General features: G+C 40.3%; 1 protein-coding gene across 1 annotated transcript; it reads right to left on the bottom strand.

Moving 5' to 3' along the window:
• Positions 1-685: 685 nt before the first annotated feature.
• On the bottom strand, positions 686-27,408 carry LOC127452375 (caveolae-associated protein 1-like). The gene is made up of 2 exons (XM_051717811.1): positions 26,445-27,408; positions 686-4,713 (listed from the first exon to the last, which is right to left on the bottom strand). The coding sequence occupies exons 1-2, from the start codon at positions 27,006-27,008 to the stop codon at positions 3,964-3,966; spliced, it is 1,314 nt and encodes a 437-aa protein (XP_051573771.1). The 5' UTR covers positions 27,009-27,408; the 3' UTR covers positions 686-3,963.
• Positions 27,409-27,782: the final 374 nt, after the last annotated feature.

Genomic DNA, 27,782 nt, shown 5'->3' with positions numbered 1-27,782 from the left:
TTGTCTTGTGCAGTATATGTATGTCTATTTCCCATCCTCTTTCTTTTGTTAGGCTGTCTTTGAAACCCACCCCCCTTTACATTTTTTTTTTTTTTTTTCGAAAAGTACTCTCTTTAATCTGATTCCTTTCATTGATTATTTTAATGGATTCCCTCTTCGCCTGACATCACCAAGGACAGAAGACAGAGAGAATATAAGAGGGAGGAAGAGATTTAACCTCTGGTCTCAAAATCTGGGAATTTCCCAGATCTTGAGACCAGAGGTTAAATTAAGTTTATATATTCTTTTCTGGTAATTGCCAAAATGTGTTCACTCTGTTTGACCATTTTCTATTTTATTTATTTGTAAAATATTGTATAAACAGTTTTTTTCTACCAAATAGTTTTATATCAACAAATGTTAAAAGTAAACTAATGCCTTGCAATATGTTGATTTTCATACACTAACACTCAGTAATACTGTATGGTGACACCTGTTAAGCTCTGGAAAAATACCAAGTTGATTGTCTTTTGGAAATGCATGTTCATGCCATCATGCCACAACTATAGAAACAGCCAAAGTTGTCATTACTAGTTTGAAAGAGTCACCCAAGCCTTCGTAAATAATACGAAAGTGTCACTTTAGAATTAGTAATGCTGTTTTACAAGAGTAACAAGGTTGTGTACCAATAAGCAAGCCTCAAGTCTCACAGCACAAAGATTTGTCACTGAGGGACACTTTTATTTGGTTATTAAAATACACCTACAACTAATCCATTTACACAGCCACAAATGTCACAGGAGCCATTTAAATCAGCTTCGCTCTAACTCTCACACATAGAAAACTGTCATCCATAAGTACGGTGAGCATTGCAATAACTACATATTTTCATAATATCAGATTGACAAAAGCATGATAAAAAAATAAATGTGTGCTTTCAGTGATTCTACTTTTTGTAAAAACGAGCACAGCTGATGGTGTGGGTAAATTATTTTAAAATATTCCAATACAGAATACAAATATTACATATTTCTCTTTACTTCAGTGACCTTGATTATACAGTCATGCATTATGACAGATATTACTCAAATATCAGCATATCAGCAATACTTTTCCATAGGTCCCTGTTTGCCTACTACTGTATTTATGTATGTATTAGTGTTGTCACGGTACCACAATTTTAGTAGTCGGAACCGACACCAGTGAAATTTCATGGTTCTCGATACCAAGTTTGATACCACAGCAAAAATATGCTAATATTATAATGTGCTATTGAACACACCAGTTTAGATATTTTTGATTATTTAATAATTATTTTAATAATTATAGTTTAATAATTATTATTTTCCAGTACTTTACAGAACATTTTTTAAAGTTTAATTTAATTTTATCATCAAAATGGTGTCTAATCAATAAATTCTTAAAACGTTTAACAAGTGAAAGTAGAACTTTTCAACGTCATTGCATTTTTTTGCCAAACATTTATTCAATAGCTGTCTTGCTTGTGATATTTTGATTAATTATTATTATTATTATTATTAATGTGAATAATACATTTTACTATACAGTTGTTATATATTTCTGTCACAATTTCTTCAATTTCAGGCATCTAGCTTTTATTATGAATCGTGCGTTTATTATGACGTGTATTTTTTGCCGGATGCTTCACTTTTCCTGATAGACAGTTCACATGGCCCAGTGTGATCATTGAAGACTTTAGTCATCTCTTTACACTGGCCTTTGAGTCCGACAAATGAAACATAGGACTCAGTTTTGAAGTGTTTGTATTTAAGATTACTGGTGTTTGTTTTTGTGGTAATTTTGAAATGTTATGTTTTAAATTTTATTACAGTGAAGCACTTCGGTCAATCAAATGCTGTGATTGTAATTATATAAATATATATTTTACTTGTGCTGCATGGAGAAGTGCTCTGCTTTATCATCTGTTACAACGTGAATGATTCTCAGTGTCTGATGCGTTTCTAGTGTTTGAGCGGTCGGATTTATACAAAGTACGCAGCTCTTCACAGTAAGATTGCAGCCTTTAGTCGTTTAATAAATCACACTAGGACATATCACGATTTTAATTTGATTAACTGTCCATTTCAGTGTAAAAGGAGTTACAGAACACGTGCTCAAAATAAGCGTGTGAGCATTTTAAAGGTGTCGTGTGTCAGTCATACTGTGCGCTGGTACCAGATTGAGTCGGTGCTCGGTACTGCATAAACACTGGTGTCGTTACATCTTTTTTATTTTAGTATCGACTTGGTACTGAAGTACCGGTATTTTGACAACACTAGTATGTATATTTGAAAGACGGATCAGTCTTGCTCTGAGCAAGTAAATTAGTATACGTATGTACAAACAGGGTGAACACTGAAGAACTAAATTCAACTTTTGAATGAATAGAACTGACAGGGAAAAACAACCTCTGATTCAAAGACCTCTGATATTCTGTTTGATCTTAGAGGTATCTTTGATTCATTTTTAAATATCTAGACTCAAAGATCACATTATGCCATCCGAAGATGAAAATTGAAGAAATTATAACATAAAAGACAGTTAAGCATTTAAAATGGTGGCGTTTCTTTTTTCTTCTTTTTTTAACTTAAGATCACATTTACGTCATCAACTATACTGCAAAACAACTTGCTGTATCCATGTGATTATTAAAACCTTTAATCTCAAAAAAGCAAAAGTTTATTTAGTAGTCCTTTGTAATTATTTTCATTCTTTTTTGCATCACTTCAAATAGAATATTTTATAATTAATTTTCCCTCACAACAATGCTTCTGTCAGACAATATACTCTGTAGCACCTTTCATTTCATATGATCCCGGTAGATGCATGGGGCTTGGTTTTTTTTTTTCCTCCCCAATTTAGAATGCCCAATTCCCAATGTGCTCTAAGTCCTCGTGGTGGCATAGTGACTCGCCTCGGTCCGGGTGGCATAGGATGAATTTCAGTTGCCTCCGCATCTGAGACCGTCAATCCGCGCATCTTTTCACGTGGCTTGTTGAGCGCGTTAAAGTGGAGACCTAACGCGTGTGGAGGCTTCAAACTATTCTCCGTGGCATCCACACACAACTCACCACGCGCCCCACCAAGAGCGAGAACCACATTATGGTGACCACGAGGAGGTTAACCTAACGTGACTCTACCCACCCTAGCAACCGGCCAATTGGTTGCTTAGGAAGCCTGACTGAAGTCACTCAGCATGCCCTGGAGCATGGGGCTTGCTATTGAATGAATGAATGAATGAACATTACATTTATATAGCGCTTTTCTGACACTACACTCAAAGCGCTTCACACAGTGAACAGGGGACTCTCCTCAACCATCACCAGTGTGCAGCATCCACCTGGATGATGCGACGCAGCCATAGTGCGCCAGTGCGATCACCACACACCAGCAATTAGTGGAGAGGAGAGAATGGAGTGATAGATTCTATTATTTTATACTGTTGGAATTAGCAGCTGTGCACATTCCATGATAATACAAAGAATATTGGGTACTCTTTAATATAAATGTATAGGCACTATCTGACTGTCACCAGGTTGCCTTGATTAAAAATTAACAATGATTAAGTTTATACTATATGCCATCTAACAGGATCTAAGTCATTAGAGTATTTCATTATTAATGTTTAAATCCACCTTTTGTGAAAATACTACACAACATTCATGTTTTAAGATCATGTCAATTCATGTCAAAAGATAATGTACAATTCTTCACACAATGAAAATAAAAGGGACCTTTATTCAATTTTAGAAACTCAGAATTGAAAATAAAAATCACAACCTTGGGTTTCAATAGATAAAAACAAACAAACAAAATGGTCAGCCAAAGGTCCAGTCTTTTCCACATTCCCTTTTAATCCATCCTTAAGCACATTCCCTATATCCCTTAATACTTATTCATCTCCAGACCTCCACAGCACTTATCCGTGTTGAGCTTTCCCTAGGCTCGGCACACTGGTTGGACTTACTGGCCGGCCTTCTCCCTTGGCCTCACCGTATCCTGAAATACCAGCCGTGAGTGATCAGCTGCCTCCAGCAAGGCATCCATCTCTGCACTGTCAAGATTGACCAGTTCACCCACCTCCACCTGTGACACTAGGTCCACTCCTTCCTGCACCTCAAGACCCTTCTGGACCTCCTCATCCTGCTCCTCCTGTTCCTCCTCTGGCTCAGGCTCTGGTGTGGGCTCAATCTCACCTTCACGGATCTTCTTCACATGGAAGGTGAAGGGTGGTACATGATATGTGGTCGATTTGGAGCGGGCGTAGACAGTGTGGTCAGGTGTCAGTGACTTCTGCATCTTCTCTCGTGAGCTGCGGAGTTTCTCTCTGCGCTCGGTGTTAGGTGTCATCTTTGTTCCCAACTTGCCCATCTTTTTACCCAGGCTCTTCTTGGTCTTCTCGAGGTTCTCTCGAGTTCTTTGACGTGTCTTCTCCAGGTTCTCTTTAGTTCTCTGACGGGTTTTCTCCAGGTTCTCCTTGGTTTTCTGTCTGGTCTTCTCCATCTGCTCCTTGCTGAAGGTCTTCTTCAGCTCATCCACCTTCTGCAAGCCGCTGCGTTTGATGCGCTCAGCACGAGATTCTTCTATGATCTCCTCCACCTCCACTTCCCCTTCAGAGCCATGTTCTTCTTCTCCACCTTCACTCAGTATTTGCTCTCCTTCTTCTTCTACAGCCACTGGCTTTTTAGAGCCCTTCACAGTTTTCTCCTTGTCCTAAGAGAAAGATGGAGAGAGAAAAGGAGAGAAGGAATTAACATTAGATTAGACAACACAGATAAGATTATTCTTGATCTGAATCAGTGCATGAACGTTGTGGCATGTTTATACAATACTTAATGTTACAACACCAATCATGGGATCGCAACAAATAAAAGAAGACAACGAGCGTAATTAACAAAATAGAAGCATTTTATTTAAAATACACCCATAAAAGGAAATCTTCAGTAAATGGAATGTTTCTGCTCGAGCAAATAAACCAGGTTAAGGGACACAGAGTGTTGTGTGTAGATGGAGCCCAGGAAGAAATGAGAGACTCTCCCTTAATGGGAAGGAAACCGCTTAAGTAGTCTTGGAAACCTGTGCACCAGTGTTCCCAATTACTTATTAGCCCAGCAAATCACCTGCAAGAAAACACACACAAACACAAGCACACACTGAAGGGAAACAAAACACAGACAGGTAGCAGCCGATAGGGGTGTAAAATAGAAACCCAAAGGGTTTCTAATGCAGAATCATAGGCAATCACTACAATCACATTAAAACACTGCACTCATACTTTCCTTCCACTCTCCATCGCAAATCCATCACCTCTAAACAACCTGGGCCCTGGGAGGGGAATATAATTTCAGATACAATGTGAAGTGTGGAATAGCACCACATACTTTAAGATACTGGTGCACAGGGGCCTGGGTAGCTCAGCGAGTAAAGATGCTGACTACCACCCCTGGAGTTGCAAATTCAAATCCAGGGCATGCTGAGTGACTCCAGCCAGGTCTCCTAAGCAACCAAATTGGCCCGGTTGCTAGGGAGGGTAGAGTCACATGGGTAACCTCCTCGTGGTCACTATAATGTGTGGTTCTCGCTCTCGGTGCGGCGCATGGTGAGTTGTGCATGGATGCCACGGAGAATAGCGTGAAGCCTCCACACGTGCTATGTCTCAGCGATAACGCGTTCAACAAGCCACGTGATAAGATCCGTGGATTGACGGTCTCAGATGCGGAAGCAACTGAGATTCGTCCTCCGCCACCTGAATTGAGGCAAGTCACTACGCCACCATGAGGACTTAGAGCGCATTCGTAATTAGGCATTCAAATTGGGGAGAAAAGTGGAGAAAAAAAAAAGAAGAAAAAAAAAGGTACAGGTGCACAGGACAGTGTATCTGCCAGAATATTATCTGTCCCCTTAATATGATGGACCTCAAGATTATAGGCTGTAAAATCAGCGACCTCTGCATCAGACGTTGGTTAAAGTTTTGAAGGATTGTTAAAAATATCAGGGGATTGTGGTCACAGTAAACCAACATGGGAACCCCACATTCACCCAAATAGACATCAAAGTGCTGAAGCACCCAAAGTAAAGCTAAAGCCTCCTTTTCAGTCACTGAATAATTTAACTGATAAGGTAAAAACATACGGCCTGGGCCATTCAACACCCTGATCATCATCCTGCAAGAAGACAGCTCCTGCTCCTACCTTACTAGCATCCACATGAATCTTAAGCAGTTTATCCAACTGTGAAGCAGCAAGAATCAGAGCAGAGCTGAGAAGAGATTTCACAGTTTCTAAAGCATTTTGACAGGTCGAATTCCAAATAAATGAGTCTTTTAAAAGATTAGTCAGTGGGGCAACGATCTCAGAAAGGTTTTTACAAAAACTCCGATAATATCCCACCATGCCTAAAAAACATCAACTTCCGTTTTGTAGAGGGTGGCAGGTATTCATCAATTGCCTCAACTTTTGCAACTTTTCACATTACCAGATATCTGACATACATGGGAAGTCTTAATATATTAAGTGGGGCTTAAAAAAATTATGCATCACACGGTTGTAATTCTTTTTCACCACCAAAATGTCCAGATATATTATCATGAGCCAGTTTTATCACCAGAGAACGGAACACCATGAGGACCACTATCTGAGTGACAGATTCCCCCAGATTCCAGTGTGAGGTGTCCACTTCCTTATCAAAACCTCATCCTAAAAAAAATTACTCTGGGCAACACTGTCATTGGATACTACCTGCGAAAACAGTTCATTTAAGGTAGAATCAGCTCTCTGCTCGTTCACCAGGTCACTGCAACAGACAGATAAAGATGAGCAAGGCCACGAAATAACTATTTCACCAATCAGAGACGAATTAGCGCATTTAGGATTCGCAGTTGCATGACTAGCAGCACGAGTAACAGCACAGGCTGTAAAAACCTCAGGCAATTTTTGAAAATTTTCATCGACTTCACCAGCAGAAGATGGCCTGGAAGACACAATCTGGGGTGACAACACACCACTCCAGACCTGGGCTTCGCCAAGTTGTTTCCCAAGTTCACAGAAATTCCATCCACTGGAAATGCAGGTCTCACCTCTAATTCGACTTCACCTTGAACCAAATCAGAAAATAAAATAACTTTGTGTAACAGCACAGTCAATGTACTCAACCCAATCCCACAATTTAGGAGTGCATCACTGGTAAACGACTCATCAGAAAAGTGCAACACAGCCTCCAGAACAAATGATGTGGAAGCACCGGTGTCCCATAATATTTTTACCGGTATCTTCTCACCCTCCGGGAGGGACACATAGCCATCTGAAACAAAGGGTGAAAAGTTTGAATCTAAACAGGACATATTATTAGCTCCAATAAATTGGCGATTCCTTCATTCTTCGGGAAGTGCTCCCAAGACAATGCTCTAACCACTTATTGTGCTCAAAAACAACAAACTAAAACAAAAAAATCAACACGCCCAAAGAAGGACATGCTGCTTATTCCAAATGGGGAAGTTAATCAAAAGGGCTACAATAACAACATTCTAATACCTTTGTGGCAGCGAGGGCATGGTCAAGTGTCTGTCCAGAGAGAGAGAAAGCGGTAAGGGCACTTGCACCTGAGCTAGAATATGTTTAACACCTGTTTCTAATTCCAGTGAGCATGGGGAGAGTGGCATATAAGCAGCCACGCCACCAGCAGAAGGGAGAGAGAGTCTGGCACAAGAAAGGCCACGGTGCTCCTGAAGCTGTTACATTTATTCTGTTATGTTTGTGAAGCTAATGAATTGAAGTTACTACGTGCCTGTGAAGCTGATGTGTTTAAGTTACTACATGCCTGTGAAGCTGATGAGTTAAAGTTGCTAAGTGCCTGTGAAGCTGATGAGTTTGTGAAGTCGTAAAGCACTGAGGTGGCTGATTAAAAGTCTTACCTGAGCCTGGAAAACCTGCTTCCCTGTGTTCTCCTTTCACTCTAACCCCCTTACAACCTTCAACTGTGATGATGAAGAAAAATGTTGTAACAAAATTACACAATTCCCACGCGATTTGATGGCAATCAATTAAACTCTTAAACCAAATCATAATTATACTCATCTCTCCCAATACAAATTCATTGACTCAAACACATCGAATCCAAAACACAAATCAAATCTAATGATCAACGTCACCTGGTACACAGATAGACATTATTCCAATAATAATAATGAAAAAAAAAACACCAAATACAAATTCAACGATCAACATCACCTGGTACGCCATTCCATATAGACGCTGTTCCAATAATAAAAAAATCTACCAAATACAAATACAAATTCAATTATCAGTGTCACCTGGTGCGCCACTCCAGGTAAATGTTGATCTTTCCAAAGTTACCAAATGCACTAATGACTCAGCTGCAACAGTCCTCCCCCTCAAGTAAGGAGTATGCGAATCATATGCCAAACAAATTTTAAAAACGCGAATTACCGAAAGTTTAAGACAAGCCCCCTTTTGTTACAACCCCAATCATGGGATTGCAACAAATAAAAGAAGACAAGCATTATTAACTAAATAGAAGCATTTTATTTAAAAACACCCATACATGGAAAACTTAGGTAAATGATAGATCCCATGTTTCTGCTCGAGCAAATAAAACAGGTAAACAGACACCGAGTGCTGTGTGTAGATGGAGCCCAGGAAGACTTGACCAATAGAATATATTTTGTTGCTGTAACATAATGCAGTCAGGTTGATTAAGTCCTTTTAAATCATATTTTTATATTTTTAAACCAGTCAAATTTGTTTGTTGCCTCATGAAGCACATTTAAGGTTACACTACCTTTTTATATTTTTAAAAATGTGTAAGCTTACTAAGGTCTATTTATCCCATTAAGATTTGAAGGTGTTTTTAAGATTTCCTGTTTCAGTGGCATGCCCAAAATTAAAGACTCAAAATGGTCAATTGTTTGGTATAATTTTAATGAAAACTTAAAAAAAAAAAAATGTATGATGAAGATTATGATCAATTATGAGACTCTCAGCCTAAGAAACTGCTGAAAAATGACATATTTCTCAGGAAAATTGCAAATTGTGCTTTGCGCCACATCATTTAAATACAATCTACCCTCAGTTGCGCGCCTACACAGTTGCGCAAACACTCCCTCCTACGCCTACTTGCACTGGCACGAAAACTGCACTTAGAATTAGCGCTCTCACGAAAATTGGTTAAGACGTTGCCTATTTCATAGCGCGTAGCTCGTCAATCGTGTCACCCGTAACTGAGTAAAATTTTGTGTTGATATGACAAAGCAATCAAAAGTTATAGCATTAAAAATAATTAATCTGTCTCCAAGTGTTTAAAAGCCTCTCCAAACAAATAAAACATAATAATTCTAGATGCAAACACAGGCAAATACAACAATGACAAAAGGTATGCTCTCTCTCCAAAGCAGGCAGGCATGTAATTAGAGTGAACGATCCTCTCTGCCCATATTTGAATGACCTCCACCTCTGGTTGCAGCGATCTGAATCCTAATATGATTGGATTAGAGTTCCATGACGCTGGACAACGTAGCCTACTACATTATTTCCGATGAAGTCATCTGATCCAGGAAAGCTAACGTGTTTTTAGTCAGTTAGCACATTATGTGCTGTGTGCACATTGAGCTTTGTGTGGATTATCTAATGATCTATGCATCCAATCACACTGTGTAAGGGCTCATTTTAATGGGAATCTCCTCTTCTAAGTAATGGTATGTGGTATTTTATGTTATGTTTATTTTTTATGAAGTTATAAGCAAAACGAGGCTTATAAGCAACCCCTGTTTACATGTAACGTACTGTATGAACATTATTCGCTATATTTTTGTATGTTAGCAAAACAAAACTCTTTGAGAGCTTTCCAATGACATATGACACATGGCTATTTGATCAGTTTGATGTTTTTAACGATTACAGTAATATTTACAGTGCAATATTATTAAAAAATTATCAAAACAGAACACTTCTGATTTGTCTGCAAAGTTTTGGTCATAATTTCTACATGCATTGTGAAGTACAGCATCAAAGCTTTAAAACGATAACTATTTTGTGTTGGTCAAGACTGTAGTAATTTATATTTTGATAATATAGCAAGGAACTCTGGGCCCCCTGACTGTATATTGGTCTGGGCCCCTTTCGTTTTACATTCATATATCATTACCACCTTTCACCCCATTAGCTAGGGCTCTGTCTGTCCGTAACAACTGACCTAAGACAATGGCATAATCTAACATAAACTGCTACTCTTGCCAGAACTATCCTGAAACTCAATAAATTTCCAATGAGACAGCAATCTTGTGCTTAATAAATGTATACTGTCTAAAGATTAATAATGACTCTTCATTGTCACCCCAAAACCCATTCTTAACAATGCGGGTATTATACCGAATTCATACTGAGACAACTAGAGCATTCCCTCTAGAGAGCACTCTACTAAAAATTGATAAAAACAATCCACTCAAGCAAACTTCTGTGTATGTTCATGTAGTTCAGAAGGAATTAAAATAAATTATTGTAATACTTCTTACACATATACACTACCAGTGTCTGGACATACTTGATTGAATTTATGTTTCTCATGATCTTAAAAAAACGAAGTGCCTCGATGTAACCCTTCATTTTAATTATTTATTTTTAAGAAAAGGAGGGACGAGTTGAAATTATTTTTTGTGGTAATCAACATCATGCCACAAATGTTGTCGATTGAGTTTAACTTGTATTGAACTCAGAATATTTATTTAAAGGGCCATGTCAGCTTTACAATGACCTGAGGTCCTACATCACCCTTAAACAAATATACAAGTGAACTCATAAACCGAACACACGTGAAATCATTCCCCAGATGTGCCCTACCTGTTGAACAGATGCTAATTTGAGAAGGATAAGCATATTGACATGGTCTTAACTCTGCAAATTGAGATGATGCAAGTTGTCTTATGACACTGAACCATGTGGCAATGTAAAGACAGTTATTGCTTATCTTGTTTAACATGCCTGCAGTAAGCTGTAACAAGAAGTCTTACACACCCTCTGTTGGTCAAGAGAAAAAACAGCCCCTCAATAACTTGGCTGTGGATGATATTGCCGATGCTTTGCATGAACCAAAACAGATCCAGACATTTAGCAATATGATTCTTAAAATGCAGGACCGGATCATACCAATTTACAAATAGACAGCTCTTTTTCATTCATATTATTCATAGTCTCCTTCTCTATCTCTGATAGTGTGCTAGTGTGTGGAAGTCCTCATAAAGTTGCCAGTGTTTCCTCATCTGGTTGTGAAGGTTGAATATGTGTGTGTGTGTGTGTGGGCAGGTTTGGGTGGTTTACGAGGACAATCTTTTAGGTTACAAACTGGTAATTACAAGGGTATTATGCTATAAATGTGGTTTATGAGGACATTTCTAGTGTCCCCATAATTCAAATCAAATCGTTTAAAAAAAAAACAAAAAAAAAAACATACTAAACGATGTTTTATTGAAAATGTAAAAATGCAGAATTTTTTTTGTGAGGGTTAGGTTTAGGGGTGGGTTAGGGTTAGGGGATAGAATCTATAGTTTGTACAGTATAAAAATCATTATGTCTGTGGAGAGTCCTCATAAGGATAATCGCACCAACATGTGTATGTGTGTGTGTGAGAAAGTGTTTTTTCAATCCTGCCTTTCCTCTCTTTGGAATCCATCAGCCTCATTCCCTGAACAGTAGTCATTCAATCAGGGCCATAGCTAGTGGTGTGAAAGGTAGTAACGGTTCTAGGGGCCCACAGGTCCAGAAGGGCCCCACAACAATTTCTAAACTGTATTTTATTTTATTTATTTTTTTATAGGAAAGGGGCCCAGAGCAATATTCAGTCAGGGGGGCCAGAATACCTTGCTACGGCCCTGCAATCAATGCTAGAAATGTGCTGAGAATGTCTCTGAATTAAAGGAATATTCAATACAAATGAAAGGTGAACTCAGTAATTTTTCCTCATTTAAAAAAGTTTAACTCTTAAAGACATGAATTGTAATTTTGCAATATATGAAAGAAATCTTGACCACTCAAATAAAAATGAAGACTTCAGTCATACCAGTAACTTTATAAAAGCTGTTTTATTCTACATGGAGAGGGTCCGCACATGGTGGCTGCCATGATAGAATCACATGACCAGCCGAATACCACTGCTTAATCTCAGTAACCGTCCTGTTATTTGACACTTTCACTCGTTGATTAAAATAATCATGGCTGACTGTGAGTACTAAATTTCTGCAATGGCATCTGAAACTGAAAACTATTGATTTTAAATGATGCTGCTAGGTGTTAAGATAATGTTTACTCAAAATATGTACTTTTTTTTGTAAATTTCAATCACATTTGACATTTCATTACATCTTAAGTATTCTATAAACAAATGAATCTCCATTGTGATTGGATCCTACTTTGAAAAATTTTCATAAATCTATTCGCCCCACTTAAGAAAAACTGTGTGTTTAATAGGGGCCTTTGGCACCTGCAACAGGGGGCTTTTTTACCCCAAATGCTATTCTTTCACTTCTTGGACAGTAATTGTATATATATATATATATATATATATATATATATATATATAAAATCAATTTGAACAAAATTGAAAATGAAAAATAAGTATTTTGTTTCAAAATATATGTGATAATTTCCAGGATATTCATTAGCTACATAAATTTACAACGTTTAAAAAAAATATGAAATATTAGATCAAATTGCCTCAAAATCAACCTTTAGACATTACACACAATGATCTCATGGAAGAGGAAAATTTTGCAGTTCATACTGACAAACAGGTATTTAGGAATGTACTGTGGTAGTTTTTGATGCTATTGAGTGTTTTGGGAGAAAATAAAATCGCCCGTTGCACTCTACAACTTTTGGCGGGTTTAAAGGCAGAAATGTGAAGCTTATTATTTAAAGCGCTTACATTCACTCTTCTGTTAAAATTTGTCTATGATTAAAGCTGTAAAGCTGTTTAATGGTCGCTTTTATGGTGGGTTTAGAGTTTACAAGGTTAAGTCGTCATAGCAACGAAGTTGTAAAATTGGACATAACTTTACACAGAAAAGGTTAGTAAGCAATTTCATCACACTAAAATCGTGTTAACTTACACATTTTTTACTTCTTGTTATTATACACCGATCAGCCACAACATTAAAACCACCTGCCTAATATTGTGTAGGTCCCCCTTGTGCCACCAAAACAGCGCCAACCCGCATCTCAGTACAGCATTCTGAGATGCTATTCTTCTCACCACAATTGTACAGAGCAGTTATATGAGTTACCGCAGACTTTGTCATTTCGAACTAGTCTGGCCATTCTCTGTTGACCTCTCTCATCAACAAGGCATTTCCGTCCACAGAACTGCCGCTCACTGGATGTTTTTTGTTTTTGGCACCATTCTGTGTAAATTCTAGAGACTGTTGTGCGTGAAAATCCCAGGAGATCAGCAGTTACAGAAATACTCAAACCAGCCCATCTGGCACCAACAGTCAACAGAAAGAATTATGAGTAAAGCACACAGGAAAAGAGTGAGGAAATACAAGGGAGGTAATTACATTACTAGAAAGCAATTGGTTTCCATATAACGATTTGTGTGAATGTGCTGGACCATAACAAATTCTACTACCTAACACTTGCATGTGATAATTGAGATTCAGGGGTCAGAGTCACACAAATGTTCTTAATAAAAAAAATTAAGAAAGTTATAAGTTTGTAAGAATGTTCTTAAGTGCAGTATATTATAAAAAATTATTTAAGCATATCCATTTGCGTTATTCATTATTGGCAAATGATTTCTTAGCAAAGAGCCTTACAAGTAAGTGCACATATTGTGGCCATTACCAAAACATTTTCAAGGATACTGGTCAAGTCCATACTGAGTCCAAAGCACAAATTAAAGAACACTTCAACAATTGCCTTCACAGTTCTGACATTATTGCGTTGCAAGTCAAATGCAGAGATGAGCTGATTCAAAATCCCATTCAAGGCAAGTCAGTCCACTCAGCGGCCATCCTGGGAAAACTCCTGGGCAGCTATTTTCTATGGATATAAGCAACATTAAAGTACAGCTCCTGCCTACTTGAATGGGGAAAGACCAAATTCTCCAAAAAGGTTGGTCAAGATTACGATCAAAGAACATATATCAAATCAGCAGTAAAATCTGACAGCAATGGTCTCATAAATTGTGCTTCTTCAGTTTAGATGACGCTAAAAGACTCTATTTGTCAAGCTGATCCAGCTAATATGCATGAGCATTTTTTAGGTGACAGACAGGTAATGACTGGATCTGAAAGGTTATTGTATTTTTTTATGTATAAGGCGGGACTTCCTTTTCAACATCAACCATATTGGCCATAACAATTTCTCCCATTTATTATAATACAAGTCTCGGGCTAAATCGTCTCTGATTTAGTCAATATGGTTGCAACTATGTAGTGCAGGCTAAAACACCAGTACAAATACAGTAACCATAAACACCACAATAACTTTGCTGCCAGTGTGTCTGGTGCTGTATAAAACAGCGACCCATGAACCATGACATTTGTTACCAAGACAACGATAAAAACAGTTTGTGCGGTAGTTTGTAAGGCCTATACAGCTAATAAAAATCAGCTTGTGATGAGTTGATAACAGCTTTGTGTGTGTGTGTGTGTGTGTGTGTGTGTGTGTGTGTGTTTTAGGGGCATGATGTTGAAAGGTATGTTAAGGTTGAGGCACAGAGCAGCTGTTGTGTTCTGTTGGGTGCAGAACTCCTCCTCTGAACCAGAAATCCAAACCTCTGAGAACTTTAATCACTTGTTTATTAGAGCTTTGTGACAGGTATTACAACAAGACTATCTGTCTCTTGCATAAGAGACTGTGTGATATCTGCCAAGACATCAGGTCAAGTAAGACCTGGGAAAGGTACAGAACAGCACACACATTCACAGTACAAAAAACACACAAATGCAACTGTTTTCTTGGAGCAAGGATAGCATTGGTGAATGATTCAAAAAGCCACATCCATGAACTCTTATTTACACACATACTATACAATAAAACACTTACAAATGCTGCATCAGCACAGGCTGTCGTGTCTTATTGCTTTATAAGCAAGCTGCATTTGATGGTGCGATGATGACAAATGACCAGTCTCTATTGGATGAGAAAATGAATGAGGCTGAACAGTGAGCTGCTGTGGCTTATCATCCCTAGAGCTCAGCCTACGTCACCACCTGACTTTGTTGGTATATTATCTGGACCTACCTGGCTGGTGCTGCAATAATCCACTAGTGCTTAAACAAAGCCTCTGGCGGTCAGGACGAATACCTTTATTATGCCGAAAATTTATATTTAAAACCAAAAGAACCCTTTTGGCACAAAAAGGTTATAATTGCAAAAAATGTTGCTTTAGTACAATATGTTTAGCTTTAGTACAATATGTATTTTGATGATTCTGAATTATATTTATTAGTGGTTCTGAACACTTATTTTGCACTCCATCCTGCAGATTTTTATGCTCTGTATCTTTTAAAGACAACAGGTTTTTTAATTTTCAAATAGCTACATGCAATAGTCTGCTATTCAGGCTGCACAGGCCTAAATATGTCATGTTAAGGAAGATTAAAAATATGTATTATCACAAGTTTTTCGGTTGTCACGATGACCTGATAAATCTTACTACAGTAATTAACGGGCAATATGTCTCGTCTGATATATTGTTTTTAATAAGTTTCTTATTATTACTGTACGGAGTGCAAAAAGTATTGCCCTGCATGCCACAGTCTATTCTCGGTTCGTAATTAAACCCTTCAAACAAATGCATATAAAGATTTAGCCGACGTGCATTAAAGCTTTTGTTTCTTTCAGGAAAGAATGCAGTTTCCTTTGGCCTTTTAAAACACCCGAGTAATGAAGAGCACTCTAGCTGAAAATTTATGATTGCATAAACACATGCATATGCACACACAAGCTGATCATGACACACTGTACTGTACAAAATACACTATACAAAAGAAAGTATTCTCCTATTGTTCCAATTGAAAGAGAAGGTTGTATTTCAGTCATGCATATCTGTTGATTTGTTCAATTACTCCCTTATTCACACACTCTGTCTTTGACAAATTCACACGCAGAAGGCTCTGTTTGTATTCAAACCACTGCATCTCATGCTACTATGATGCCCTTGACCTGCCAAATATGCTTTTTTCTACATAATACATTTCCACATAAATGCAGCTTCTGTTTGAGACTAAAAGGGGTGGGCTTATTTTTCAGGATATACTTTATATTTATGATGCGGCTCTCTGTAGTCTGATTGGTCAATCTTGGCATTGAGTGGTCAAATATTTTTGTATAGTGACCGCTAAACTGTATATTTGACCACTGTCCTATGCAACATACCAGTGATACTTTCATGTCTCATATTACTCTGCATTCTCTCTTTTCTCACATCAGTGCAACGGACAAATCCATTTAGAACAGCTAATTGGCACTTTACACTAATCTACAAGTAAAACAATAAAATAATTTAAGGAAATCATTTTGGGCTTGGCAAAAGGACTAATTAAGTGTTTTATACTTACGTAAAGTAAGTATCTGTTTGGACATGCCATGCATAAAGTAATGCTTGCTGAGTTTGCATTACTATAGTAACCGGATCTCAGTGTCATAGATAGATGGTAACCCACATAGTGCAGTATACATGATATGTAAGTTTGTTTCCAAATATGAGTGTCTGCATGGATTCACATCTGTGTGTGTAACTGAGAACTCAGATGTCCAGAGTTGCTGGGCTGTTACAGAATCTTTTGTTATGCGAAAAATAGTGTCCCCTCAGATGCTAGGACAGTATTGTCATGACAGTGCAGTGCCAATGTAAAGGTAGCCAACTGGTAGTTAGCTGTGCATAGTATAAACCTCACTCCCATGGCCTCAAGAGGCACACTAGCGACTGATGCTAAAGGCTGATTTTTACTCCCAGTCCAAACCTGATCATCAGAAATATTTAATTTAACCAATGCACTGACCACACAAGAATCAGTTCTATAAATGCAACTCCATCAGATAACTGTGGATGTGTCAGAGAGGGTGTGAGAGATGTTGATCTGAAACGAACAACATACTCTATAATTGAAATAGAATGATTCCTAATCCTTGTTTATTATAACTGAAGGTGAATTTTAGCTCTGAATGCACACCGCTGTGAATGGCTGTAGTGCCAGAGTATCAAGTGTTGCTCCTGATGATCTATGTTTAATAATAACATATTTTTTTTGAAGTCCTGACCCATGCATGTGATATGAAATAATGTTCTGCGAGAGAAAAGTAAAATAACTACGATATACAACAAATTCTTCACAAATCTCTTCACAAATTTTTTTTCAAAAAACACCCTCTGTTATTTCTTGTATCTCATATTTACCTTATTACCTACCATTAAAACTTTAGACTCTTTAAAACCACATATGCATTCAGCACATACGGATTGCCACTCAAGCCTCATTTATCCCTTGTCCATTCATCAAACATCAAATTCTGGCCCGCAAGACTAGCACGCAACCTCCTACACATTATATTGGAACACACATTGCTGTCTGGGTAAATCTGATACCCTGAATTCAATGCAAAAATAGAGCACAGGGCAGCACTGCCGCAGTTATGCAGTAGATCACACGAACCCCCATAAATCAGACCTACATCTTCATCCTTGCAGTACACCACTGCCCAACAATCCCCTCTATAACCCTCAGTATTTAGCACTAGTATTCAGCAATTTCACCTGACTACCATGGAAATTACACGTCCCAATTACCCCAGCTGTGTGCTCCAAGAAACTTTTCAGATGATGTGTGCCCCCAAAATAGCAAGAGGCTTGTGTCTTTCATAGTCATTGACATGCACGTTCACCACAGCTTAGCCATAAAAGCCTGGATAACATTTTAAACAGGGCAATCAAAATGTCTAATAATGCTTTTGAAACAAATGTCCACTTATTTATATATATATATATAAAAAAATGTGTGCTCACACTAAGTCTCTCTTAACATATACACACACACACTGGCCTGTCACATAGTAGGAGTCCAGTTTTACAGAGGTAATTTATGTAGGCCTCAGGGGCATGTTATTAGATATCTGATAAATGCCATTAGTGTAACCTGCTGCCTCAGTGGACATTCCACATGAGAAGTCTGAAACTGAGACTTCATGAGCAATTAAATCCACACACACACACACACACACACACACACACACACACGCACACACACGCACACACACGCACACACACGCACACACACGCACACGCATATTTGTATGCACACATGCACTCTTATATGTACATATAAATAAATGTTAAAAAAAAAAAAAAAAAACATTCTGCAAGCATGTCTTATTTTTATACAAACTGTTTATTGTATACAAATATGCACAATATGCATAACTATATATGTTTTGCACATTCAGTGAACTGTATGGGTGAATGAATTTAATGAAAATCACATTTCACCCCAAAATCAAAAAAGAAAGGCATTATATTTTGCATAAAGAAAATAAAGCCTATTTTAGGATCCGTTGAGAAATTTGTATTATGATATTATTTAACAATTAATTTTTCTCCATGTTGATTCAAATTATACTCTCATTTCTGCATTTCAGAAAAACATATGTAACACAATTTTTATTTTTATTTAAATCAGCATAAATTAATGAATGCAAAAGTTAACATGAACTAGGAATGAACAATACTTTTTACAGCATTTATTATTATTGGTTAATTTCTACATACACTAATGCGTAGTTTACATTAAAAGCATACATTAACATTAGAAAATGCCTTATGAACTAATATGAAAAATGCTGAACAATAATATTTTGGTAAATTAACATTAACGAAGACCAATACTGTAAAAATATAATTGTTCATTGTTATTTCATGATACCTAATGCATTAACTAATGTTAAAAAATAGAACCTTGTTGTTAAGTGTTAAAGGCAGTAAAATATGCCGTTTAAATATAACTTAAATAAAATATAATTGTTTTTATGAATTACAAGAATTAGAAGTAGATTTGTTTATTTTTTATTTATTTTTTTCATTTTTTTTTTGCATTACGGTAATATGAATTTGGGAGTAAAATGTGGTAAATTGTCATGAAAATAATGTTACAATGCAAAAAACCTTAAAGGCCCTAAAATAGGCTTCATTTAGGAACATCATTTCAGTTTTTCCACATGTAGAGAGACATACACAGCTTTTGTAAATTTCTGAATATATGGTCATGCATGGAAAGTATTCTTTGTATGCGATCCCTCGGGTGCATCTACTTTTATTATCCCGACAGATCATAATAATTATCATTAGATCCCAGCTGCATGGCAAAAAGATAGGAAATAGGTGCCTTAGGAAGATGACAGTACAACACTTTACAAATAAACAAATTAATGACCTCACACACTCCCACCCGCGCACATCTTTCAGTACCATCAGTACTAAAAACATAAGAGACCAATAACATCACCCATATTTCCCCCCCTCCAGACTCTCAGAGCAGTACTGAGAGGAAATGACTCGTTAGTGGAGCTAAATGCAGTAACGCTGATGCAGGGTAAACAACAGCAAAGTGCTGGAACACACTGACCCAACCCGCCTACATCATCCTGTCTACATGTTACATTCACACCAGCTGCTTCTACTTTCAGTGCAATAATGGAATAAGAACACTGTTATAATTGCATAATAACATTACAATAACATTACAATAATTACAATGTAACAGTGGGGTACTTGGCCCATTAAGATTTTGGTGGGTTACATAAAAAAAGTAAAGGCAAAGTGTTGTTAGCCACAATTACACACCAGAAATGCTTATATAATGTGCAGTATTAAATATTATGTTAGTACAGCTTTACCAATACACCGATATAACTGTAAACAGTAGGTGACAGCTGCTGATATGAGTGGTTAATGCACTATATTTAATTCTGTACAATTCAATCAATATTGTACAATGTGCAACGATGAAGTGGTTATAGCAAACAAATAAAAGCTCATTGTAAGATCCCTGACAAAGCTTCTGAAGATCATTGTGCAAAAGCCTGGTGATACATCTTAAATTGAAACACTCTCTTGCCCTCTTACTTACGGTGGTGTCGTTAGGCTAGCATTGCAGAAATGACCGAATTCTACACTATAAATAAACTGAAAAGGAGGAGAGTTTATGGGGTCCCGGAGTAAGCCTGTGTCCAGCCTGCGATCCAGCACACTCTGAACACATTTAATCTGATGTACATCACACTCTAAACAGCTGTGATCTTTTATAGCAGCGAAATGCTACTCAACATATTTCAGCAAAACACATGCATATTGTTACTGAGAACACACTCTCGAGTTTGTGATGGCCTTTTGAATCATTATTGAATTTATTAATCCAAAAACACAGATGTCAATGCCTTACTACACTATTTAAAGGAATATTACGGGTTTGATACAAGTTAAGCTCAGTCAACAACATTTGTGGCATAATGTATATTACCCCACAAAAAATTATTTCGAAAAAAATAAAATAAAAATTATACCTTCGCAAGGAAGATGTAAAATTGGTTATAACTTTACATAGAAAAGGTTTGTAAGTGATTTTATCACACTAAAATCATGTTAACCCATATTGTTTATGTCTTGTGGCTATTCTTTTTAAATAGTGAGTATTTTAATGTAAGTGCCTCATTGGAATGCAGATTTGTGCTTATTTTTTTTTTTTTTTAAGAAAAAGAGGGATGCGTCAAAATGAATTTTTATGGTGATCAATATTATACCACAAATGCTGTTGATTCAGTTTAACTTGTATTCAACATGTAATATTCCTTTAAAAAGGGTCTGTTTACAAAGATATTGTGAATGGGCCACATACAGCAACACACCATATAATAAAAATATCTTCAATAATTCTTGCTGGGCTTTATGAGGACACTGGAATGTGATGTAATAAGCTGACCTAATTTAACAGACTATACTAGACATGATTACAATCCTATAGATGGGCGTGTAGCAGTTATACAGCAGATATAGATATGAATTTAAATGTCTTCATCTTATACCTCCAAACGCCAGCCAACTATCTGCCACAGCCTGAACCCCATAAAACCAGACAGAGAGAGAGATACAGAGAGAAATGAAATGTGTTTCACCAACTGTGTGAACTTGCAGATCAACAAATCCACAACCAGCAAAGTTGCACCTACCTGTACACAGAAAACGTCCTGGTTACTTGTGTAACCTCCGTTCACTGATGGAGGGAACGAGAGGTTGTGTCGATGTAGTGACACTAGGGGTCACTCTTGGGAGCCCGAAACACCTCTAGTCTTTGATAAAAGGCCAATGAAAATTGGCGAGTGGTATTTGCATACCACTCCCCCGGACATACGGGTATAAAAGGAGCTGGTATGCAACCACTCATTCAGGTTTTGTGCTGAGGAGCCGAGACAAGGTCCCGGCCATTTCAGCGGGTAGTTCAGCGTTGTGGCAGGAGGGACACAACGTCTCGTTCCCTCCATCAGGGAACGGAGGTTACGCAAGTAACCAGGACGTTCCCTATCTGTCACTCACTCAACGTTGTGTCGATGTAGTGACACTAGGGGTCCCTATATGAAACGTCACAACTGGCTGAACTGTGTTACGCGAACTGGCGGTGTGTGACGGGCAGACCACTGTGTGCCTCGTAGCCAGCACACCAGGCCGACACGTAACCTCCCCCAACGCTGTTATGAGTGTTGAATGGCCCTTTGGGGGCAAGTCGACTGCCCAAAAGATCAAGACAGGCTAGCCCAGTCGTGGCCTCTTATCCTCTTTTTTTCCTCTCCCCAAAAGAAAAGGAATTAACCAACTGGGGCCACCATGTCTACATCGGGGGGGGGGGGGGCGGGGGGGGGTCACTCCCAAGGGGAAGACACCGCGGAGACCACACCCCGCCTGGGGAGGAAATACGTCACATGGTCTTGCCAAACTTTGTCGGAAGTATGTCATGTGGAGGGGGGGAGTTTCTACAAGCATGGTGACTGGGGCAGAGGGGCCTCTGCCCAAGGAAGATGCAGTTTACTAACAGGGAAACGAATTAGCGGAAGATATACGTTACATGGGGTTACCTACGGGGAATCACCACATGCGGAGCACCTACCCCAGTACAGGGCTTAGTTAGCACATGAACTGAGCTGGCAGCGAGTTTCTCCACAAACTCGTCTGCCACAGGGCTCAGAGGAAATCATCCAGGGAAAACAGTTTGTGAACACTACTGGGAGTCAACAGCGCACATCTTCAGCTCAGGGGAGGTGAAAGGCGTTATGCGCAAGCGATACACCCGGCCAGCTGTCCTGGACTTACCTGCTTGTGCCTACCACTAGACGGGATGAAACCGGTTCCATCCGGAGATTGTAGAACCTCGCAAAGGTGTTGGGTGTTGCCCAGCCCGCTGCTCTGCAAATGTCTGTTAGAGAGGCGCCACTGGTCAAGGACCAGGAGGCTGCTACACTCCTGGTAGAATGGGCTCGTAGCCCTGCCGGGGGCGGCACATCCTGGGTGTGATATGCCATTGTTATGGTGTCAATGAGCCAGTGGGCTGGACGCGCCTGGAGACCTGCTCTAGGGGAACGCCTGCCCGTAGAAATGTGAGGTCAGTCCAAGGGCTGAAGAGGTGGTGACAGACTGGCGTGATGGCCACGCGATGTGTCCCGCGGCGCCATGCCCATCTTGGGACTCGAGTCTGGAGCCAGTACTGAAGCGGTCTCATATGCATCAACCCGAGCGGAGTGGCAACCGCTGAGGATGCCATATGCCCCAGGAGCCTCCGAAACAGTTTCAGTGGAACCGCTGTCTTCTGTCTGAACGCCTTCAAACAAGTCAGCACCGACTGTGCGCACTTATTCGTGAGGCGCGCCGTCAACGAGACAGAGTCCAACTCCAAGCCGAGAAAAGAGATGCTCTGAACCGGGAGGAGCTTGCTCATTTCCCAGTTGACCCGAAGCCCTAGTGGCTGAGGTATGAGAGCACCAGGTCCCTGTGTGCACACAACACATCCCGAGAGTGAGCTAGGATTAGCCAATCATTGAGATAGTTGAGGATGCGAATGCCCACTTCCCTTAACGGGGCAAGGGCTGCCTCTGCGACTTTCGTGAAGACGCGAGGGGACAAGGACAGGCTGAAAGGGAGGACCTTTACTGATACGTCCGACCCTCGAATGCAAATGGCAGGAAGGGTCTGTGTCGAGGTAGAATCGAGACGTGGAAGTATGCGTCCTTCAGGTCTACCGCCGCGAACCAATCTTGATGCCGGACGCTCGCTAGAACGCGTTTTTGCATCTTGCAAAACTGGAGTCTGTGTAAAGCCCGGTTCAGTACTCGCAGGTCCAAGATTGGCCACAAACCCACCACCTTTCTTCAGTACAATGAAGTAGGGGCTGTAAAACCCCCTCTTCATCTCGGCCGGAGGGACAGCTCTATCACATCCTTCTGTAGGAGGGTAGCGATCTCTGTGCACAAGGTAGTGGCGTTCTCGCCCTTCACCGAGGTGAAGTGGACACCGCTGAACCTGGGTGGAGGCCTGGCGAACTGAATCGCGTAGCCGAGTCGGACGGTCTGGACCAGCCATCGCGACGGGTTGGAAAGCGCAAGCCACGCATCCAAGCTCCGGGCGAGAATCTCGTCGGACATACCGGCGGGTGTGGCCTTGCGGTGGGGCGGAGCCTGAGGTGCCACACCATGTCGTGGCCGTGCTGAGTTCAGGGACATCGAAGCACTTACTTGGCTCCTTGTGACCACCCCCAGAACAGCCTGTCCTCATGACCTGTGGGGACTGTCACATCGGGGGCGGATTTGTGTCACAGCTGGGTGCGCAGGGGCGGGGAGACCGCCGCTGGAGCGCCGAACCTGCAAAAATGGAATGGTGGATGGTGGTCATGATGACGGCCATGCCCACCGGGTATGTGACCCAGGGAACAAGGAAACCGCTCTTTTGCTGAACTCTTGTGTACCGCAGCCACTTGGGCATGCGGCGAAATTAAATGAAAAGGCAATAAAAGATTCTTCTCCCGGCCCTCCACTGGGGGATGGAGTGGTCTGCTTACTTGGTCTCTCCTGGACCACCAAGGTGGACATCGCCTGCCCGAGAGACCGCGCCATGACCTTTGTCACCCGGAGAGCGAGGTCAGTCGCCGAGCGCAGCTCCTGCATCAATCCCAGGGCAGAACTACGCTTGTGCAGTTCCTTTAGCGCCTTGGCTTGGTGGACTTGCAGGAGAGCCATGGTGTGCAGGGCGGAGGCGGCTTGTCCAGCGGCACTGTAGGCTTTGGCCATCAGGGATGACGTAAACCTACAGGCCTTGGACGGGAGCTTTGGGCGCCCGTGCCAGGTGGCGGCTTTCTGCGGGCATAGGTGCACCGCGAGCGCCTTATCCACCAGGGGAATCGCAGAATAGCCCCTGGCCACCCCACCATCGAGGGTAGTGAGGGCGGGGGAGCTGAAAGATCGGGACCAGGCAGTAAAAGGTGCCTCCCACGATCTTTTCAGCTCCTCGTGCACTTCCAGGAAGAAAGGAACTGGGGCGGGGCGTGGCTGTGAGTGGTGCCATGAGCCTAGGAACCAATCATTGAGCCTCGAGGGTTCAGGGGAGAGCGGAGGATTCCACTCTAGCCTGATGCTCGCGGCTGCCCGGGAAAGCATGTCCGTCATTTCTGGATGGTGGTTGTTTGTGATGTGCACATGATTTCATACATTATTATACTGTATATTTGTGTAATGTACTGAGCCAGCATTGTTCAGAGATGGCTGTGAGGTTAGATGGGAGCCTTTGAAGGTTCACTTAGAAGTGGACTGTCACTTTATGACATTGAGTGGGGAATTTAGGGCCAAGCCCTGCAGAGGAATCCCTTTTCACTCTGAAAGCAGCCTGGAAAGAAATATTGCAAATACACATATACAGCAGACACTAGTAAAAGAACTTGACCATACTTAAGTGATGTTAATAATTGTATTAGTATGCTGGTCTGTCATGGTAACTAAAATGTTTGATTAAATTATGAAGGACTTAATGCATGGGAAAACAATAATTCAAGGTGACAATGTGGATTAGAACATACACATACTGAGCGTTTTATTAAGAACGGTCCTAATAAAGTGCCCGACGTGGTCTTGTGCCAATGTTGCCCATCCGCCTCAAAGTTCATGTTGTGCATTCTGAGATGCTATTCCGCTCACTACAATTGTACAGAGTGGTTATCCAAATTACCGTAGCTTTGCTGTTGCCAATACCGTCCGCAGTACTGTGGCTCATTGGATGTTTTTTTTGTTTTTGGCACCATTCTGAGTAAACTCTAGACTGTTGTACATGAAATCCCAGGAGATCAGCAGTTGCATTAAGTATATGAGACTATATGAGACACTCTGGTCCACCTTTAGGTCACAAACCTTCGTGATCTAAAGGCAAGTTCACACTGCCCCAACAAATGCCAACAGGGTTAACACACTGATCCAACAAAACCTAACCACTGAAAACTGGTGTTTGTTGGGGCACTGTGAACTAGCCTTAAGATATTAGAACAATGAGAGAAAACCACAGACCAGTCAGAGTTAAATTTTCATAACCACTCAGAATTTGTATCAATTGCATTGAGTGGTGGAAGTTAAGGCTAAAAATGAAAGCCACTTCAACAAATCTGTTTTCATTTGAAAAATGGCATCGCTTTCCAATAGATGTTGTTTTTATGTATTTTAATGTTGTGTGTCAAATCACATCTGCTGTTAATTCAGACAGAAGAACTGCATATAGCATCTATCCTCCAATCAGTGCTCCTCTTTACAGAAAAATATATCAAGATTAAAAAAAAAAAATAAAAAATAAAAAAATAAAAACACATGAATAAACGGCAGATGGGATGTTGAAAGACTGCAAATTCCAAAATGGTTGGTTGGACCCCGCGAACAGATGGCGAAATGAGGCCTTTTTTTTCCAAACAGACATCATTTAAATGATTATATCCTGGCAAAAGTTGGGATAGAAATATAAAGATTATATAATTAGAAAGCTGAGACCTTCCTTTTAACTTTACTGCACTGATCTTAAAATATGATTCTGGGTCAGTGCGTCTTAAAAATGAAGGAGCAGGTCATGCATAATTTGAAGTTCCTTGAGTACATAAATGTGATATTTACGGCTCATTTAAATGCTGTCTAAAAGATCACCATAGAGTTTTGCCAGTGTGGCAGCTGAGGAACCCCATATGGTGCCTTGAGTATCTTTTCATTTTTACAGAGTAGCCCTTAACCCCAGGTTGCTTCAGGGGAACTGCTCACATAACAAGTGTACTGTAAAGTGTTGCTTAAATTACTAATTAGTAGCAGTGAGTTAAGAAATGAGAGGAGATTAAATGCCAAGTCTGGATATCAAAGGGTTCTAAGGTAAACTTTCCTCACCTGGTAGATGTGCACTTTGAAGTTCTTCCTCTTCAGGAGCTCATGCTCATTGTTCTCCAGTTTTTTTATTTGTCCCACCTGCTTCTCCAGGTCTGTGCGCACACTCTTCACGTTGACGTTGACCTTCCGCACCTTATCCAACACCTTGTTGACAGTCCCAGCTGTTCCTACATAACTCTTTGCCAGCTTGGTCAGCTCCGTCTGGATGGTGCTCATGTTCTTCTCCACATTCTCCTGCCTTGCCTCCAGACCTGTCTGAGTTTGCTTGATCTGGTCCACCACACCTATGATTTTATCTAGGAGTGCAAGAACCATCATGCCTGTTGCCTGGGCCTCTGACTTCTCAACTCCACCACTGCCACCTCCATCAAGTCCTGGCCCCAACACCAGGTCGACCTCCTTCGCTGGGTCATCATCATCATCCTCACTGTCGCCACGTCTAGCGGTTAACACTTTGGCAGTTTTGGCAGGTTCAGCTGCAGCTGTAACTAAGGCGACCTCCTCATCGTCATCGGAGACTTCGGCAAAAACTGCACGCTCCAGTTTGAAGTCTGTGTCGGCCATGGCGAGGTTTCAAGTACACACTGATGAGTACACACGCTTACTTGCAGATGGAGAGCTGAAGCGTACAAACGTGGCCTGGTGTGCCAGAACACAGTCCCAGGGTAAAAATAAAGTACTAAAAAAAGACCTCAATGACAGCAGATACCCAATGACCAGTGCGGTGCAACTCCAACTTGCAAGCAATAACTTACAGCAACTCTTCCAAACTACTTTCTCTCTACCAATCAATCAATGCATCTGACCTCTCACACTTGTATCTACTACCACTCCCTACTACTCTCTAGGCTGACAATGATGCCTCAAACTTTCCTCCCTTTCTCGTTCCCTTCCTCCTCCTCTAAGCAAGTGTACTCTGAGACTCTCAGTACCAAGGTGTGTGCGTGAATGTGTGTGAACAAGCGCAAATGCCACAGCTCCTTGTGAAGCCCGCCCGCAGGTCTTCCCTTTCCCCCCTTCAGTCCAGCCCCCTACGGAGATCACTTACTGCAAGGTTACGCCTACACTGACCCTTTAAGGGGAATCTTAACCCTCCCCAGAGCCTGGCAGGGACACATGGACACCCACACCCATCCACTCACTAATGCAAGGGTATGAGACACACAACCCATTTCGATTCATGAGTCGTGAAAATGTAAATATGAGAGTAAAATACGATCAAAGACATGTTTTCGTCTCTGACACAGATGTGTTTTGAATGCAAGCACCACAAAAATGACAAAGAATTAATCTAAAACCAAGCCCAGTACTTCTAGCCAGACTAATCTCATGAGAATT

Source organism: Myxocyprinus asiaticus, chromosome 14 (assembly GCF_019703515.2).
Source record: "Myxocyprinus asiaticus isolate MX2 ecotype Aquarium Trade chromosome 14, UBuf_Myxa_2, whole genome shotgun sequence".
NCBI lineage: Eukaryota > Metazoa > Chordata > Actinopteri > Cypriniformes > Catostomidae > Myxocyprinus > Myxocyprinus asiaticus.
This window is presented reverse-complemented; position numbering and strand designations above follow the sequence as displayed.

Bases quoted from the DNA above. Each gene is read 5' to 3' on its own strand.
- LOC127452375 (XM_051717811.1), bottom strand. From the start codon at position 27,008: ATGGCCGACACAGACTTCAAACTGGAGCGTGCAGTTTTTGCCGAAGTC. The intron at 4,714-26,444 runs GTGAGGAAAGTT...TCTTTCTCTTAG, and splicing joins TCAAAGTGCACATCTACCAG to GACAAGGAGAAAACTGTGAA.